We start from the raw sequence: 19,608 nt of genomic DNA, 5'->3' as shown, positions 1-19,608 counted from the left end.
AGTCTTCCTTTTAAAAAGGATACATCAGCAAAAAATCAGCGTTACCCACGTTTTCCACTCTTTGTTTACCCCCAAACAAGTTCAGTCAAACGAGACATGTTTGGTTTCTGAAGTTTGTTTTTTTAGATTTACACTAGAGCTACTATAGATAATAACAAAGTTTAAAAAGTTAGGTACACTTTGAGTTTATTTAACTTTGAATAGTAAGTTAATAGAACAAGAATCTGTGTTTCATGCCCTGTCAAAGTATTATTTAAAATTCAAATAACTCAAAATTTAAAGCACATTCCCAATTTTTTTCAGTGAAATGATAGAAGCCTATACCCCAACAATTAGCCGACATACAGGCTCCAAATAATTTGCTACTGCTGTCTTCAGCTACGTGCTGTACTTTTGCCCATGTTTACAGATAACAGTATGTCAGTGCTAGAAGCCATATCAGCAGGTCTGTTTGAGATTCACAACTTGACCTAGTTTATGGCAAGTATGTGGTGAGCATGCAGAAGCTAACTGGAGGAGTATAAACCTCTATCTGTTACTTAGCCACATTAGCTCCACTGCACAACTAAAGAAGCAAATGTCATGTTTTTGCATGTTTTTGACTTCTTGTCTTGGCTGACTGACTACATATAGAACCATGAACACTCAAATAACCCTTTGCATGATTAAAGGGTTCTTTGCATCATGAAAGAGTTCCTCAGACTGATGGAAAATGTACATGAATGTGACCCCCCAACAGTGGATGACTGGATAAACCTGGTCAATGGTGTAACGGAAAAAAATACTTTTTCTATTAGGCTGAAGATGACAAAATTTGTAAAATTATGATTAAAATGGGTCAACTATATGAAGTCTGTAATGCCAGGGTTTGTAGACATACAATATGAGTAAATACTCCCCTTTTTTCCCTGAAAGTTTTTTTTAAATTTATTTTATTTTTCCCTTTTATTTATTTTTTTACCCCCAGGCATCTTTTTTAAGAATGTCAAAAAGAGGGAATTTTTTTAAAGTATAAAAAAGAGGGAGAGGTATGGATTACAAGATGTATGAAAGGATATATAATTGGAAATTATCACAAACATGGAATTGTGTGTTGTTCTTGCATTCGAATGTCTCCACTTAAAAAAAATACAAGAAAAAAAAAGAAAACTGTTACAAGCTTGACCCCGTAACAATAGAAGAACCCTTTCTGGGTGCTATATTGAACCATTTTCAAAAAGGTTCTGCACTTTAACTCCTCTGTCAGCAGATTTAAACAAGTTTACAAGCCTAATTCTCAAAACGAACCACGGGGTGAGATTTGGTTCCATAAGCATGAGGTGAAGTGTGAATGCGAACGGTTTGTAACATTTGCAGACACAGTTTTTTGAGAGAGAAGCCCAGTTAGATGATGTATTTGTACCTAGACTTCGAAGGGCCTGAAACCCGGCTACAGTGACTTGTAGCCCACTGCTTCTCTCTTCCAGAGGCCTAACGTTCACCACGCCCTGCAGGGTCCTCTGGTTGGCCGCATCGACGTAGCCGCTGCTGTAATAGTACACGCCAGGAGCTGTGAATCGATAGCTGAAGAACCCTGTGGACAAAAGAAGACACACGCACACACATATACACACACCCACACACACATTCCAGCACAGTGAGATTCTTTTACCTCGTTCTAAATTGAAGGCATTGTGTTGCTTAGAGAAGTTTGCATTGTCCTTCTCAACGCTTGCTAGGAAAAGCGTCTAAATTTAGCACTGAACACATTCAGATAATCAGATATTTGCCAACCAGGCATGAGCACAGAGCACTGAGCTGCTATAAGCATAATGACAATTAGGCATGTAATTATAGGTGTGCAGTGGTTAGTGTGAGTACATAAAACCATTATTCACAGTAAAGACCTCCCTAAACCTGTTTCACAGAAAGGTCATTCTACCACGGCGGTGGCAAATGGTGTCCCCAACTTTGAATAGGCATGAAAATGAACTCAAAATAAAACAAAGCACAGAGAGCTGTTGTCGGTGTATCCTTTGTTCTATTTATAAATCTACCAAATAAAACATAATATTTCTTCTTTTTGATTTTTAATTCTTCTCATTTTTAGTCGTTGAAATACATGAAAACAGCAGATTATTTTTATGTTAAGCGTCGTTTTGACGCTTCTTTTTCAGTTTAAATCACAAAAATGCATTAAACTTGTTTGTCCTATCTTAAGATGATTTAAGCCTATAAATACAGTTGTATTTTGATAATGAATCCTGTCCTAAGATTTTTGTCAGTGTTGTTACAGAAACATAAAATGCCTTTTAAAAAAAGTTGGGTGTTTTAAATCACCTCTTGGATGAATATCTCAATAGAAGATTAACTCTGAGAAGTAAACAGTTTTCTGCTAAATTTGGCTACTGACGGCTTCATGAGTTGCAAACAGTTGTGTCAGTGTTTTTCCTCATGAAACATTAAGAGATGGCATTGTGAACATTAGTCTTGAACTTTCGCTTTCCAAAGTTCCAGTGTTGCTTGCTGTTGATTTCTGTTCAGTGAGTGCAGCACCTGAGAGTTCGATATATGAAGGGAAACGTGAATTTGAGTGGGAACTGAATCGGATGTAACACCAGTAAGTGCCACAAGCAACTTGAATGTAAGTATTTAGGCCCACTGCAGCAAACCCTGGCTGACCAGTGATGCAGTCTGCAACCTTAATGTCAGACTGAATGAAACGTCAAAGAAATCCACTTTATTCATTCGAAATTCGGTACATCTAAGAAATCGGGACGTGGGTTTCCCGCTTGCTGCTGATAATTTTCTGGCACTATGTTAACTCTTCGACTGCTTGAGTCCGTGGCTCATACTGTTAAGGCTCAAGATTCACTGCCTGATCAGAAACACCTTCCCTTGTCGAAGATGGGGATGGTAGTGGAGAAAAAAAATAGCAAAAGTGCTGTTTGATTCTGTCACTCTCCATATTTTCTGGTAGCTAACATCCCCCTCCCATTTTTTGAACATTTTTCAAAGTTGAGCCAGTTGTGGAAATAATGGGGTGTAGTTACTCTTTTAGCTTAACATTCAGTAACTCAGTAGCTACTATAAAGCTGTGTTGTTAATCGTGAGAAACACAGATGGGTTCTTAGCATGTAAGGGGTTAATATGGGGTGATTTGTTGTCCACAGTACGTGTAAGCTGCTCTCGTCTCTGTACCTGTGGCTGTTTTGGTATTTCCGCTGTTGAAGCCCACTCTGTCGAACTCGGTGCTGCTGGGACTGGCCACGCTGAAGACCCTGTAGCCCAGGCCTGGAACAAAATCTGGAGCGTTCCACCTCCACACCACTGTGTCCCCTACAGACACCATCACTGTGGATGGGCTCCATGCGTACCCCTGATCGTAGTCTGAAAACGCACCCAGGAGGATCAGTGGCTTAGAAGATGAATTAATGTTAAACTCAGCAAATAAAGACAAAATCAACAAAATGTCATTTGAAGTATTCAAACTTTTGCACACGACTGTGTGTAATCAGTATAACTGCCCCCCAAAGCGGCAGAGGCGCAAGCCATTCTGACTGGAATCCTGTTTATCCTAATATAAATGTCTCACTTATTTCTACCAGTACTTTGCTCAACTTCTTACAAGCACATGCTCTAAACGAATGACCCCCTCAGCCAGTTATTCTAGTGAATAAGGGAAAACAAGCTTTGGGGCTGTTGGCTGTTGGTGTAAACCTACTGAGGTCGACGCCTTGGTTTGTGACAATGTGCGTCTGCTCGTCTATCTGGGTCCTGCACTCCAACCGATGTTCCCAGGCTGCAGTCACCTCACAGCGTGTACCGCCTGTGGAAAAGGCAAGGCAAATTTATTTATGTAACACCTTTCACACACTGTGGTCATTAGAAGTGCTATACAAATGAGAAAATAACTAGATAGAGGCATATAAAACAGGGCTGTCAAACACAACCACCAAAAAGGGCCATATTAAAAAAATCTCAACAAATCTGTGGGCCAGCTGTATTTCTATTTTATTTTTACTTAACATTTTGCATGAACCGAACTGGCCATTGTTTATGCAAAATATGCCAAAATTACAACGATAAAAAATAGGCAGTGAATACATGAATGATTGAAAAAGAATTTTAAATGAAAACAAATCGTTATATATATATAACAGCAGACTACATAAGCTGCAGATCACTGTTAGAACTCTTTAAATGTCCCCAGTTTTTTTTTATGATGCTGTCCCATAGATCGTTGTTGGGGCAGACATTACATTGCAGTGCATGCTGGAAACTCTAGTGCAGCTCATGGTGAAATGGGCCAATATTAATAGAAAATTAAAATAATTTTGCAGGCCAAATAGGATTGTGCCACGGGCTTGACTTGGCCAATTAAACTTGGACAATTAAAACCAGATTTTAAAGGAGAGGAAATTAATCATTTAAATAAAAATCTAATTAAGAACTAAATTAGGATAATAAAGTGCTGTTACAGGACAGAAGTGCAGTACAAACTGACAGTGAATCACCACTACTGTTCAAACCATGGCTGTAATTATGGGTGTGAAATATGACAATATTTTATCATTATCATGATAAATTACATCACAATATACTTTTCTGAGTGTATTGTGGATATTTTAGCAGTTAATGCACACAGACTGAAGCTTTCATTACAAAGAGAACAGAATCAGTCCTGTTTAAATAAGTTTAATGCAGTGAAACACTAAATAAAAACCTCTATACCCAGTTATTGCAAGATCACTGCTTTTTAAATCTGTTTCAAATCATCAACTTAAATTACCATAAACTTACATAAAGGTTCCAAACATTATAAACCGTACCTAGTGTTACAGTGTTGTCCGCTAAATCAGGGCTGAATCCAGAGCCAGTGATGGTCACTGTGGTGCCGCCGTAGAGAGAGCCCTGCTGAGGGGATAGGCCGCTCACTTGCAAGACATACTTGATGGTGGCGTTCACACCAGCACTGTGTTTGTGGTAAAATCAAATGCAAAAGTAAAAGTATATACACTTTATTTTTAAAGCACTTTTAAAACAACAACAGTTACCAAATGCCGTACATACACTAAAAAACATATTACCGCAAAATGACAGTATTTATCTGTATTTTTACATAATAACTGTTAAAGTAATGCAACCCAATAAATTTACATATGGAAAAAACGTCTGAAAAAATTGTCTAAAAAAAAAATCAATGAACAAAATAATTATTAATCAATGTTTTGCTCTATTTATGCATGAAACATCTGAATTTTTGAAATGCAATTTTAAATTTGCTTGTAATTTGCACAAACATGACCAAAACCTCATATCTGGCAAAACCAATAAACAACATTTTTGTTTGGCACCTCAGCATGCCAGCATTAAAACAATCCTAAAAAATTTAGCATAAAAGCCTTTAAACCACCAAAACCTGAATCGTCAGAATAAAAACAATTGAACAGTCAATCACGTAAAACAAAATGTAATAATAATAAAATAAACTAAGATCAACAAAAAATATGATGAATTTGAAGAATTACAAGATTTCAAAATGCTCATGTAATTTTTTTAAGTCTTGAATTAAAAAATGTAACAGAAGAGGTATTTCTAATATTTAAAGGTAGATTGTTCCACAGCATCAGAGTGGCGACCGCAAAAAGCATGGTCACCCCTAAGCGGTAACACTTTATTTGGAGTGGCCTTTTGTAGATGGTTAATAAACTCTTAACAGATTATCAATGACACATCAACAGCTTATGAGTGAAGTAGCAGTAGGTGGCGCTTCACAGGTCTCGGAGGAAGCCTGTGCTAGCCTTCGCCCTCCTAGTGCTTGTGGTATTGTGTGATTGGTGGAGTCCTGGGTGGAACTGGACATGACTAAATTGAGGAAAAATTGGGGGGGAAAATCCAAAAAAATAAATAAATGGATTTTCATTTTTTTCATGATATACGTTGTAGGAAGTGAGCTTTTACTATAATTAAAACCATCTTTTCTACAGAAATAAAAATGTTGGTTTGTTAAACGACTACATTTGAGAGGGATATTTTGGTGAACTTTAGAAAAGTACTGACATAGAAAAGCAACAGAATGAGACGCTCTGGAGCAGCCGCACAAGAGCCTAAAGTCACCCAAGCATTGACAAGAACTGGGCTGTGGAGCAGTGGAACTGCTTTTTTGTAAATTTATGTTTAAATCCAAAAGTCTGAAAATGCTCCTATAAAGCATTCTTTTCATATTTAATGTAGCACTTTCATTACAAATGATCAATTTAACAATTTGAGTGAAAATCAGAACATTTGGAAAGAATTTAATTGTATTTGGTGGTATCTCCTTTTGCTTTAATGACAGCATAGACACTACAAGTTTGCGCCAAAGCCTCTGATAAGGAGATCAAATTTCTGAGCTTCAGTGTAAGAGACAAGACTAAAAAAAACAAATCTGGCCTTTAAAAGGCCTTACCATGGTCAATTAATAGTGACCGAGAAAAAGTGATTTTCCCTACAGGTTTTTCACTTTTCATCACTTTATTTTGAGTGATATGTTCTCCATTAAAACTCAATGATACACACCCATGACCACGAAGAGCCCTCAAATTTACATCACAGTTTCTACTATTCGGACAATAAAGATGTGACATCACAATGTCAATAAATGTGAATACATTTGTAATAGTAAAAATAATAATAACAATAACAAACCAATACTGCCATAAAAACATTTATCATTGAAATAACTAGTACTATTATTATTGCTACTGTTGCTATTATTATTGTTATTTTTGTTGTTGTTAATATTATTATTATTATTGTTGAGGTTATTATTATAGCCGTTTTTAGTCATTTTCTCCTATGGTCTCCCCTCATGTTTATTTTTTCTAAAACACTTTTTTTGAGTTTCTAAGAGATGTTTCAGCTGTTCATGCTCATGTTTAGTGGCACTGTTTGTGGTTCACTGTTTTTGGGCTTTTCACAGTATCCATGGTATGGAAAAATTCATGTCACGAGAGAACATCGTACATCTATTCACTTTTAATCCGGCAGTCCTCAACAGCACTGAGAAATCACGTGATCAACAGACAAAGAGCAGAGTAACTACATGTTTGCTTCAGGATGAAGGGACTAAATAAACGTGAGCACTGATAATCGCTGTAAAGTGTGCAGGACTGTACCTGATTTGGGGATAGCCCCTGTTCCCCATTATTACACTGATGTCGTAGACACCAGGAGGGAGTGAGGGTAACAGACAGGTGATGTTTTTATTGGTCCAGGTCAGCACAACACAGTCCACACTGCCAATCAGGACGGAGCTGCCGTTAGTTTGGTCCTCAAAGTTCTGTCCCTGGATGATGAGAGTCCTGAGACCTTTACCACACAAGAGAAAATACACAATATTTACAGAGCAGGGTTTAACTGCTCAGCTAAAACTATCACTTATGAACACTGTAACAACCTAAAGCACTCTGCTGACACTTTGAATTACAGGGTCAGGTTGCACAATTCAGGCTGTGCAAAGAGAGCCATACCATAGCCCAGTCCCATTTCACCCCTCGCTCCTACCACTTAACCCTACCCCTCCGTTTTGCACGTTCATGTGTACGGGTAGGGTGTCCCGATTGTTGTTAAGAGGGCGAAGTGTTAGGGACACATGTTCCTCCAAACGGAGGTTTTTCAGAGACACTCCAAACAGAGTGTTATGAGGAAAAAAGCGAAACGGCAAGATGGCTGTGCAAGCGACCAAACAAACCCACAAATGTGAGAATTTTGTCTGTTAAAAATTATGATAACCACTGTATTATCTTAGTTTAGTGGCGTTTCAATGTAATATGGTCGTTTTCTTCATAACAAGCATAAAAGATCTCTAATAGTATGATGATGTCTCAATAGCTAGCTAGCTAAATTTCCCATTCCACCTTAAGGTAGAACAGGAAAATTCGTACAAGAAACTGGTGAATTGTTGACTTCAGCTTCATATCACTGAAGAATTAGGGGTGGGTGATAATAAATAATGGCCTGCCACCCCTCTTTGAAGGCATATGATGCCCTAAATGTAACTAAAGCCCAGCAGTGAGGAGCTGAACTTTACCCTCCTCTGCTGTCACTGCAGACTGGCAGGGTCGCCTACAGAGCAGCGCTGGTAGCTGTTAATGAAGTAGCGCTCTTTTTATTTGAGGGTCCCATTTCATAGAGGAAGATTTCAACCACTACCCATCGTAACTCAGTTCCAAGGGGCAAGATGTCATTCAAAAACAAGGGGTAGGGGTAAAAATAAGAAATGGGATTGGGCCTTAATGAATAACACAATTGAGGGAAATGACAAACCGGAAGTTTCAAAGTGCAAATTATTTGCAGTGAATGCAGAGATTCTTAGAACAGCAGAACTGTGGTGTATACAGCTCTTCAATGAAGAATCACCAACCGGACAAGAGGTCAGCCAAGGCTTGGCATGCTCATTTTCCCATATGCAGCTAAAAATGGGATGATACCTTTAAATTTTATATGTAAAATTAGCATGGTGAAATGAGTCTGGTGTTTAGTTTTATGGATGGATTAATTCTGGCCATTGCACATGGGATTAAGTATTGAGCAAAACTGGGTCTGAAGCCCAATTTGCATAATGAAAAGACATGATTATTATGTATATTGCAGCCACATTGTGCACAATTCTTTAGAAAGAGATCTTACCGAACACTGTTGTTGTTTGAGGGCTCACATCAGTAATAACAGCCGTCAGGGCGTTGTCATATGTGAATGAGTCATTTGCTGTGGCCTCCATTCCTCCACTTTTCAGAGTTATTCTCTGTGCCCCTGCTGATCCCTGAGACACAAACCAGCATTCAGAAACTCAACTTTACATTTTAAATGCAATTTGTTCACTCAAATGAAATGGTTCATGAAAAATTGCCATCACACCTTAATTTAGGGTTAAATCTTAAAGTGGAATTCCACCAGTTTTTCAAAAAAGTCTGCATAAATAAACGGTTCAGGTATAGGCAGAGTCATTCAGTGGTTTGGTGTGAAACGCTCTGTTCTAGAAAAACTTACCAAGTCAGAATCGTTCACATGGCCACCTCTAAAAGGTCCCTCTTTTACAAAACCTTTTTTTTAATACATTCATGGTGTAGAGGTACATGCTGGGTGTTGTAAGGTGAGGGTGTTTTTACTATTTTACTATTATCAACAAAAAACACATTCACTGGTGGTTTTGGACAGTAAATAAAATGTCTATATTTGTGTTGTAGCCATGGTGACCCCTGGTTCCTATCACCACATCTGAGTCTCTACAATCAACCATTTCACACCAAACCACTCTGAATGACTCTGTTTACATCTGAATGAAATTACCCTTTAAAAGTCCCTTCAAAATAAAGGTTCTTTGAGCAAAGCCATGGAAGAAGCACTTTTGGTTCCCCAAATAATGTTTAAAAACGATGTTTGTGTGTGTAAAGAACCTTTTAAAGAACCTTCAAATAATGTATTATATTCACTTTACTGCACTTGTAACCCTACAGTTGTATCTCCCCCAAGCTGACTTAATTTCTAAATTATATAAAGCATTATTCTCAGCATTGGCAGATATGTACTTGAAACATCAGATATTGGTATCAACCGACAATTATATCAGTGCATCTCACTAGTAAACCGATTAGTCACAGCATACACTGCCTTTTTTGCCAGCTGACTAAATTCCCACATACTGTAGCTTTATCATTACTAATAAACTGGCAACTCTGGCAAAACATGATTCTATAAACATTACTAACGACATTAACAAAGTTAAATTCACCCACTTAATACTGTACAATTTGCTGTGTAAAAATAAGCACTAATATTTAAGCACTGTTGAAGTTTGCAGCTCTTATGCATCTGTTTTGTTTACTAACAGAGCAAAATCCATAAGCAGCACGCAGACTTATTCACTTACAGCAGGCACTCTGCATCTCAGCTGGCTTGAATCCACATAAACAACATCACAAGAAGCATTCCCTACGGTGGCCACAGTGTCATAACCAAAGCCATAACCAGAGATGGTAATGATCGTTCCTCCTACAGAGCAAGAGAGCACAGGATGCCATGTTAGCTATAGGATATTTTGCAGTGCTACCCAGTAGAATGATTATATAAGGCCAATGGACTAACAGCAGCAGTGTATTTCAAACGCAGGTGCCGTTTCCAAGCAAAACAACATCTTTTTGGCCAAAGCGATGCAGCGTTTAAGTTCATACGGTGCTGCTTACTAAACAGAACTCCTAATCACTGAAAGAAGAATACACTGAATTCTTTTTAAGTATAACAGCATGCTTGGTGCTGGCTCGGTTTGGTTTAGTTCTTTCATTGTTTGAAGTATAATGCTGACTTCAGTCTACAAAGAATAAGAGAAAAAAATTAATAATTATTCACGTTATCAAATCATTTATTAAAAATAATCATTTTGATTCATTTTGATCTTTTGACATTAACCAATAATTTAGAATTATTGAGAATTTATATTTAGAATTATTATAGAATTTTCAGTGGAAATAAGACACCTTCAACAGAGAACACACTTTCTTTTACTTTTTTTCAAATTGCAGAGCACAATTTTACCGAAGTCTAGAGAAGCCATGAGTTATTTTCTGAATTGTTATCTTGAGATAAATAGTTAACTACCTTGTGATCTTAAGATAACAAAGTTGTTATCTTGAGTTCACAAGAAAATAAATGAGCTGTTACTATAATTTTCTGGATTGTGATCTTGAGATAATGAGTTAATTATCTTGCGATTTCAAGATAACAAAGTTGTTATCTTGAGATAATGAGTTAACTATCTTGTTTTCTCAAGATAAAGTTATTATCTTGAGATAATGAATTATCTTGTGATCTCAAGACAAACAACCTTGTTGTTATCTTGAGAACACAAGAAAAAAAATGAGCTGTTGCTATAATTTTCTGGATTGTTATCTTGAGATAACGAGTTAACTGTTCTCTTGAGATCACAAGACAATTAACTCATTATCTCAAGATAACAATCCAGAAAATTACAGCAACAACTCATGGTCTCTCCAGACTTCTATCTGATTTTAGTTTATTTTCTGATTTTTACATATCAGAACAAAATAATAACTGTATTAAATGTGCCATAACCTACAAACAGGCCACATTTCCAATACGTTAAATTCAGCAAATGAAGTTCATGAATTTATATTCACTAAGGAAATCAAATACATGCAATGTGACCAGAAACAGACAAACATCTGCATGCAACTTTGATATTACATGCATCACTACATTTGTAGGATCTGCATGGCAAACTATGATGACTTTTTTGTGCTGCATGACAAATAATTAAGCAGCTAATTACTAATGATATCCATGACATACTCACATACTGAATATATTGTATATCTAATTACAGTCATATATGAGCATACCTACACCATTCAGTGCTTCAGCACATGAACTTTACTGTCTGGTGTTTGTTTTTCCTCTTCAATTTGAATGGGATTCATATTCATAGCAATGACTTTGCTATGTCAGTGTCACATATGTGGCGTGTGCAGTTTACCGGTGGCACTGCCTGCTGTTGGCTCTATGGAGGTGACGCCCATCTGGTAGGTGAAGTTGAAGGGGGTGCCACCTGAATACACAGCATAGCCCACCTCAGGAAAACTCACAGAGACTGGATACAGTCCAGCACTCGCAGGGCCAACTCTACAGGTCAGAGATGTATCTGAAACACAAACAAAAAACCACAAAGCATTTTATAAAAAAAATAGGGACTTAAACCAACTTGCAAAAGCTGTATGAACAGAAAAATACATCCTGTACTCTGATTTTATGTACTGATTGACAGAGATGCACTGAAATTTCAGCACACAAAAATGTTTGACACTTTTGGTTTTTGTTTAAAAAGAAATAAATGAAGAAACATTGGCTGAAAAAAGCAAGAGATCGCCTGAGTCTACAATGAAATGTCAAAACGTAACACTTAACCAATCATTTGAATGATGTTGAACAGCATAGACAGATTCAAACAGTTTGAGCTTCAGCAGATTAACAGAGAAACACAAGCACGGTCCTCTTCAGCTGAGTTCTGTTTACTCTTTAACTTACATGATTTTTAGCATTAACTGATTTAATTAAATTCTTTAATTTCACTGTAAATCATGTAAATAAACTGAGTAACACAACATCTTTTAGATATAACTTTTTAACCTCTGGTTTTAAAAGTTGTTTCTGCAAAAACGTGTGTTTTCTGTAAAAACTGTAATGTAACTGTATTGAAAAATGTGTAATGTTCTGTGGTAAAACTACTTCATTGTTGAATTAAAGGTGGAATTAAATTTATTTCCTTCTTCTGTTCTCCAACAGAACAGCAACATGAATGACAAGTGTAGCTTGTCTTTTTAGCTACTAGAAGTTTCCTTGAACTTACTGGTAACCTGGAGGACAGAGCACTGGACGTTTCCAATCTGCACTGAGGCATTTCCATCAACAAATCCAGATCCTGAGATGGTCAGAACTGTTCCCAGAGCACTGGCCCCTAAAAGACATCGTCCAGTACTTGTTGTTAGTGTAAGCAGCAGCACTTCAGTATCAGTATCACTGCTTGCACTGTGAAATGTGTTTAAAAGAATCAACGTTCTGCTTTTGAATATTCAGGGTTTCATTTATATATTTGAGCCTTCTTTGTTTTTAAATTTGAATATCGCATTCTTTCAGAATAATGTTTTAAAGGGCTCCTTTAAAAATATCCACACAATTCACATACTCTCCCTTCTACATTTTTCATCTGAAGGCCCACAGCAGGCTGACTAAAAACGGTATCAGAGTTTTTGTTGTCCAGATTCAAGCAATGTTTTTCACTTCAAAGACATCTGATCATCTGCTCTACCTTGCAATGGTGATATCCTGGTCAAAGTCGGGGTCTTAGCCGCAGTCCAGGTGAAGCCACAATCACCTGAACACTTAGATGGAATGCCGTTGATAAGAACTTCTACCTGAAAAGACATTTTAATCCTGTTATTATTATTATTATTATTACTTTCTAGATAATGTTGATCAAACCAGCCTTCTGTTATCCATTTACTACTATCAGAAGACGCTCACAATGTAAGTAAACATGATTCAGTGCTACATCTTTAACAACATTTCGATTTTGGTGAGTGTAAAACAATAAGCCAGTCGGATTTTGAAGTTAAACTTTTAACCCTTTATCTGCCATTTAATCTACTTTTTTGTGTTAATAACACAATTTCACGATTTCCCAGCACTGTTGCTGCAATAGGAATATATCGCTGCTGTCGGAACAAAACCTCATATCTCCAATTTTGTTGTTTTTCAGTTTTTGACATAATTTGAAAAGGCCTGTTGCCCTTTACATTGTGTCAAAGTTTCATGATAAATATATATTTCAACCAACAGCGTCCTGTGGGCAGCGTCCTGTGACCACTGATGAAGGACTAGAGGATGACAAACACAAACTGTGCAGCAGCAGATGAGCTATCGTCTCTGACTTTACATCTACAAGGTGGACCGACAAGGTAGGAGTGTCTAATAGAGTGGACAGACACACTAACACACCACCACCACGTCAGTGTTACTGCAGTGCTCAGAATGTTCCACCACCCAAATAGTACCTCCTCTGTGGTCGTCCTGTGGGGGTCCTGACCACTGAAGAACAGGGTAACAAAGTACGCAGAGAAACAGATGGACTACAGTCTGTAACTGTAGAACTACAAAGTGCACCTATATAGTAAGTGGAGCTGATAAAATGGACAATGAGTGTAGAAACAAGGAGGCTAACTTAAAGAAGCTATTGTTAATCTGAATAAACAAATCAATGAACTCTTGCTGACCTGAATTCTGTTTATGCTGTAATAGAAACCACAGTAGCACACACAAAGCTCCTGTTCTACATTGATAGAATTGATAGAATGTTTTTATTGTTGCCAATGTAACATGCATGCGGCGTAACTCTGCCAGCAGACTTACACGAGCTGTTTTCCTGGTTCCAGGTCATTTGGGTTCATGTTGTTAAAACAACAAATCTTTTTTTTTCCAGTGCAGCTATTATCCATGTCTTACTACTGTTTACAAGCCTTAATCTGTCATATGTTAACAATCACCACAAGCAGATTAACGCACCAGCTTGGACAAGTAAAGTGACCTTAATGGTTCACGCAACCAGTAATCCTCAATTAACAATTCATTCCCATTATACACACACAAATCTGAGAACAGTCTATAATTAAACATCCCATTCCATCTCATATAACATGATATCGAGGCAACAAAGCTTAAACAAGTGGCAAAACAAATACATGCTAGGTAAACACCTCATTGCTGAGTTACAGGAGTAGCAGAAAGTAGTGCTGTAGTCAAGACAGAGACCAAGACTAAGATTAAGATTTTTTTCAGAAGGGGAAAAACTGAAATTTGTTTGTAGTTCAATCTAGTCTCATTATCATTAATTATATATGCTATATATTAATAAATAAAAGTATATTTTACTATAAGAAATAAAATAAATATAACATATACATTATTAAATATAACATTGTATAACACAGAGCCTAAATTATGAACTTTCGGAAGAAAATGATGGTGAGGTTCTTCACTGTCCCTTCATCTCTAAAACTTATTCAGAATCACCACCTAAATTTAACTGAATAAAAACCAAACAACACATTCATTTCTATTATTAAATGAAAACATAGTAATAACATACCGGTCTGCCCTCAGGAGATGTCTGAATTAGATTCTCATCCAGCAGAACAGATTTATTTAAACACGTAGATAAAGGAGTGTTTTATTCTGTTTCCAGGTCCAGAAAGTAATAAACACACCTGTGTCGTATTGTTTGGGACACGCAGGAAGTCTCCCATTATGCTTTGCTTGAAAAGCCCTCCCTGCTCCTTAACCTGTGCTGTCACTGAGGGGTTCACGCCGGTTACAGCAGAGTCGTTGATCTAGTAAAGAACAAAAAAATATGTTACATACTTCATATTCAACATGCAGGAGAAACTAGCTTCACTGCAATGAGCAATGAGTTAAAGCATTTAATCCTTCCAGCATTTAATGAGTCCAGTCAGAGTGAGATGAGCAGCAGTGAGCAGCGCTTGTGTTTTTAATTGCTTTAAAATGATGTCAGACTCAGGAAAACGTCCTTCACATGTCCTTATTAAAGAAGGCCGAGAGGAAGACGTCGTGTTCTGAGACTCATAAGCTGGACGTCCGTCCCACCGCCGTCTTTTAAAGATCAGAGCATAAACTTCGTCTCCTCTGCAGACCAGTTTCTGCTCCGCCATGTTGAACATTATAAACTTTCACTATGACGCGACGAACATGATCAGAACGTACTTAAACTTTCTGATAGGGAATGTAATCAGATACAGGTGTTTACACGGATATTATTCTTCTATTTAACAGATTATTTACAGGATTACCCACCTCGATCAATCGGATAGAAATTGTATTCCGAATGGCCTCAATCGGACTAGACTATTGTGATTGAGGTGTATATATGGACGTATTCTATTCCGATTGAGCTATTAGTGAGATGATTAACGGATTATTAGGCTGCATGTAAACGTGGCTACTGTAAAAAATGGCTCGTCAGATCATCCTAAAAAAATTACTTAATGTAGTAACAATTCGTGAACTAGTTTTATTCAATGCAAAAAATTACACTGATTGAAATAATTGATCATTCAACGTATTTATTTAGTTTGAATAAAACTAGTTAATTTACTTCTTACCACATTAATTAATTGTTTTAGGTTGAATTAATGAGCCATTTTACAGTGTACAATGTAGAACATGAACTGAGTGTGTCTTCATCAGATGTTTGTTTATTTGAGTAACTGTCATGCTGCCCATTTCTCCTGAGGTCACCTGTGAACTCCAACTCCCATAATGCATCTGGTTCCAAAGGCACAGCCATAAGCCTGCCATCAACCAGTTGTGGAATTGTTACACATTTTCTTCTCTTCTGAATTCTAATCACTCTCACCTGTTCTCATTAGTTCTGTTCGTGTACATTGTGAAGTATTGCCAATTGCCTTGTCTATTGCATACTGAGCATTCTTGCTGTATTTGCCTCCTATGTTCTTGATCCTTGTTGGCCCTGATGTACCATGTCAGATTTTCCTTTTACTTTGAAGGTTTTGGTGTTTGTTTCTCTGGCTGCTGACTCTTGCTTGTTTATGGACTCAGATCTCGGTTTCCTGATGTACCTGTCTGTTGCTCTCTTGGTTCTGACCTGGCCTGGATAATTGACTACTCAATAAAGCTCACTCATTTTACTCCCACAAGCATCTGGTTCGTCTGCCTAACATGACAGTAATGTTTGTTTATCTGACCTTGAGCCATTTCTGTCATCAGTTGGGACAGTGTAGCCAGGTCAGCCAATTTGGACACTTTAGCCTTGCACTTTAAACAAACAATTTAACTGTTACTGGCAATTACTTATGGCAATTAATTGTCAGCTAAAACTAATGATCGTGACAAGTCATGTCAGTTTGTTAATTTAATCATTTCTTAAACTCGTCTAGAGGAAGCCCAATATTATCAGTAGACGGTAAAATTGGGTTATCAGTTTGAAACAAATTACTTCATGCAGTAACAAACAACTGAACTAGTTAAAGTTAAAGTTGTAAAATATAATTTCAGACTGATACTTTATAAGGACCCGCACACCCCCTTGATTTCACCTGCAGTAGGGGCTGGCTGCCTGGCATGGTGAGCCATTCAATATCCCAAGAGTAGCCTTTGCAGTCTCCTGTCCTCGTCACGCTCAGCTGGCCCATCTTTGGAATGCCTTGCAGGGCGTACTGCAGGTCTTTGGCGCTGATGTCCACAGCTAGACCTACGACACAGACACAAACACATTGCCCTCACTTCACTACCTTCACTATTTAAATCTCTGACCTCACAAAGATCCTATTCAATCTTGATTCTTTGTGAAATTATTCAATGATTCATCAAAGCTCAGATCCCAGAATGATTCTACAAATCAGAATTATTTCTAAATCTCCAGCGATTTCACAAATGTAACCAGAGGTAGTAGTGTAATATGAGAGCAAACGTTTTTGTTGAATTTAATTATATTCAATTTTAATGGACTCTAACATCCCAAAGTCAATGCAATTGATTCAACACCTCTAGATTTACACATTATAATGCATCAATGCATTTTTACCCCCCCATAGGGATACACTGTGGGGCATAATTTAAGGCAGTAGTACCTTTTTCTCAAGAGATCATAGCTATTGATAGCCAATACACAACAGCCTACACATCAAATAAAAATGCCCACAGACAACTAAGTCAATAAACTGGCAGGGGTGAGCCACATTGCCAAATACAAAATATCTATCACAATATTTCAATGAGCTTTATAGCAAGGGTGATGTTCCAGCAGTAGTCAGAGGTGGTGAAACTCCTTAGTTGTTCCTAACTGTTTGTGTTAAAGCTCTACTTTGAGATTATATGGTCAGTTTTAATTGCCCGATTCAGTCCAAATGCTTTTCCTGCTGCTCTGGACAGCTGGCCAGCTGCTCTCCACTGCATTTCTGAGAGTTAACAACAGTGAGCTAGTTAATGAGCTGTCCATCTACAGTGGGCGATATGGCAAAAATATTATATCACAATACTTCAAGACTTTTTCATGATACATGACATACATCATGATATTTCATAAGCTGGAACAGACAAAAGAGAACCTGCCACAAACTACTATAATAATAATAATAATAATAATAATGATAATAATAATAATGCCTAATTATGCTCACTTGGTAATGAAACATGTAACTGGTCAGCATTCTTTAAGCACTGACAAGAAAAATGATATGCTCAGAAAAGCGTAGTGTGACAATTTACCGCGATAACGATAAAATATCATCATATTGCGCGCCCCTATGTCCGTGTGAAACAGCAAAAAACTTCACCAGGTGATAAGACTAATACGGGTTAAGCATGTGCTCAGCCTAAGCAGCTTATACTTGATAATTATTTAAAAAAAAACGTTTGATGTTTGAAAGTGAAACACATATTGTGTACTTATCCTTATCATTATTATTATATTCTTATTCTTAAAGAATATTCAAATATTTCAGGTAATGTTTGATAGTATATATATGTATACATGTTCATTATATTATTAAAAAATGAAAATATTCAATAGATGCAGCCCTAATATAGTCATAATGTCCACATCTAATATAAATCACAGATAATAATTTCCTGAAAGAAAACACGGACAGTTTGCTGACCTTCTACACGCTGGCCGAAGAACTCTGCGCTGAAGTTGCCACTGAGAGGAGGGCTGGCTCTCTGCGTGCGCGTCACACTGACAGTGGCGTTGTTCTGGACCAGCACCAGCGCGTCCTCAGTAAAAGGGCCTGTCCTCTTTAGGACAGAAAAAAATGAAAATAGTTGGAGCATGTGAGGCTCTAATTTTTAACATTAACATTTTCTGCTAAAACCAGCTTGTTCTTCTAATGGAAAAAAGTTTTTCTAATGGAACACATTTAAAAGTTTTAAGAGGAACGCCCTTTCGTTGGTATTGCCTTTATTTAAGTTTGTAAGATTTCTCTTAAAAACAATGCAAAAGTTTGTGGTCTTATAAGAATTACAGCAGAGGTTTAGTCACCCCTGACCACCCTTTCACAAATGTCAATGCACAGTTATTTTATATTTGATGAATTTAAAAACTAAGGATGAAAACAATAACTGTGGCATGTGCATATGTTTGGAAACCATACTAGAAGTCAGTACTCAGTGACACCACTTTTGGCAGATATCACAGCTTGTAAACACTTTTTGTATCCATCCAGAAGTCTTTCTGTTTTTCTTTTAGGAATTTTACCCAATCTTCCTTGTGAACTCTTCTCATTCAGGCTGATATTGTTTGTCCAGGGGTCCCCAAACTTTTGCATGCAACTGTATTTTTTGACACTCCAGCAGGCAACATCGTGTTTGGCAATAACTTTCCTTTGACAAACATGATGTCTATGCTTACTGATGTGTAATAGCACAGGCCCTGCTAGCATACTTAGAATCTGATACAAGTCACCTGATATGTATCTGTTGATGTTTTGTCTGGCTATTAACAGTGTTTGGTCTAGTAGTGCAGTACTGTCTAGTAGTGCAGTAGTGATGCCACCTCACAGTTTCACTCCTCCCTGTATGGCCTACAACTCTCTCAGATCATTTAATTACTTCTATTCACACTTACCTGCAGGAAGCCGACCTCCATTAGAGGGACACCAAAGGCACAGTTATAAGGAGAGGCTGTGATCTCGTAACTGACATGCGATGTGTTGCTCAGCTTGTGCACCGAGATCCGGTGAAAGAAATGACCAGAATTGGCCAGAGCAGGAGGTTTTCTCCTCTGGAGAGCACCTGAAATATGGAGAAATAGGATGGAAGTGAACAAATCTACAGTTATAACTATTTGGACTGTGTTGTTAGATGTTAATTAAAGGGCCCATGTTCTGCACTGTTCTTTTGATCAATCTAAAGTTGACACATCAGTTCTGCGCAGATTTATGTACCAAAAAGTAGTTCTTTCTTTTCTCCTACCTCTCTTTATCCCTTAAAATTATACAGGCTGTTTTTGTTACTGTGCCTCTAAGACTGATATATGTTAGCAAG

At 37.4% G+C, this 19,608-nt stretch overlaps 1 protein-coding gene across 1 annotated transcript in view; it reads right to left on the bottom strand.

The window, feature by feature from the left end:
* LOC118804975 (fibrocystin-L-like) overlaps positions 1–19,608 on the bottom strand; it is an 82,872-nt gene that overhangs the window by 43,354 nt on the left and 19,910 nt on the right. Inside the window, exons 23-36 of the mRNA XM_036565566.1 lie at positions 19,190–19,356; positions 18,225–18,360; positions 16,662–16,816; positions 14,796–14,918; positions 12,842–12,947; positions 12,383–12,490; positions 11,513–11,677; positions 9,893–10,014; positions 8,653–8,785; positions 7,140–7,332; positions 4,812–4,954; positions 3,704–3,808; positions 3,181–3,369; positions 1,403–1,573 (exon numbers count right to left, since the gene is read on the bottom strand). Of these exons, the coding sequence (XP_036421459.1) occupies positions 1,403–1,573; positions 3,181–3,369; positions 3,704–3,808; positions 4,812–4,954; positions 7,140–7,332; positions 8,653–8,785; positions 9,893–10,014; positions 11,513–11,677; positions 12,383–12,490; positions 12,842–12,947; positions 14,796–14,918; positions 16,662–16,816; positions 18,225–18,360; positions 19,190–19,356 (2,016 nt within the window). The remainder of the gene's footprint in view (positions 1–1,402; positions 1,574–3,180; positions 3,370–3,703; positions 3,809–4,811; positions 4,955–7,139; positions 7,333–8,652; positions 8,786–9,892; positions 10,015–11,512; positions 11,678–12,382; positions 12,491–12,841; positions 12,948–14,795; positions 14,919–16,661; positions 16,817–18,224; positions 18,361–19,189; positions 19,357–19,608) is intronic.

This window comes from Colossoma macropomum, unplaced genomic scaffold (genome assembly GCF_904425465.1).
Source record: "Colossoma macropomum unplaced genomic scaffold, Colossoma_macropomum, whole genome shotgun sequence".
Taxonomy (NCBI): Eukaryota; Metazoa; Chordata; class Actinopteri; order Characiformes; family Serrasalmidae; genus Colossoma; species Colossoma macropomum.
The sequence above is the reverse complement of the archived record's forward strand: the minus strand, read 5'-3'. Positions and strand labels throughout refer to the sequence as shown.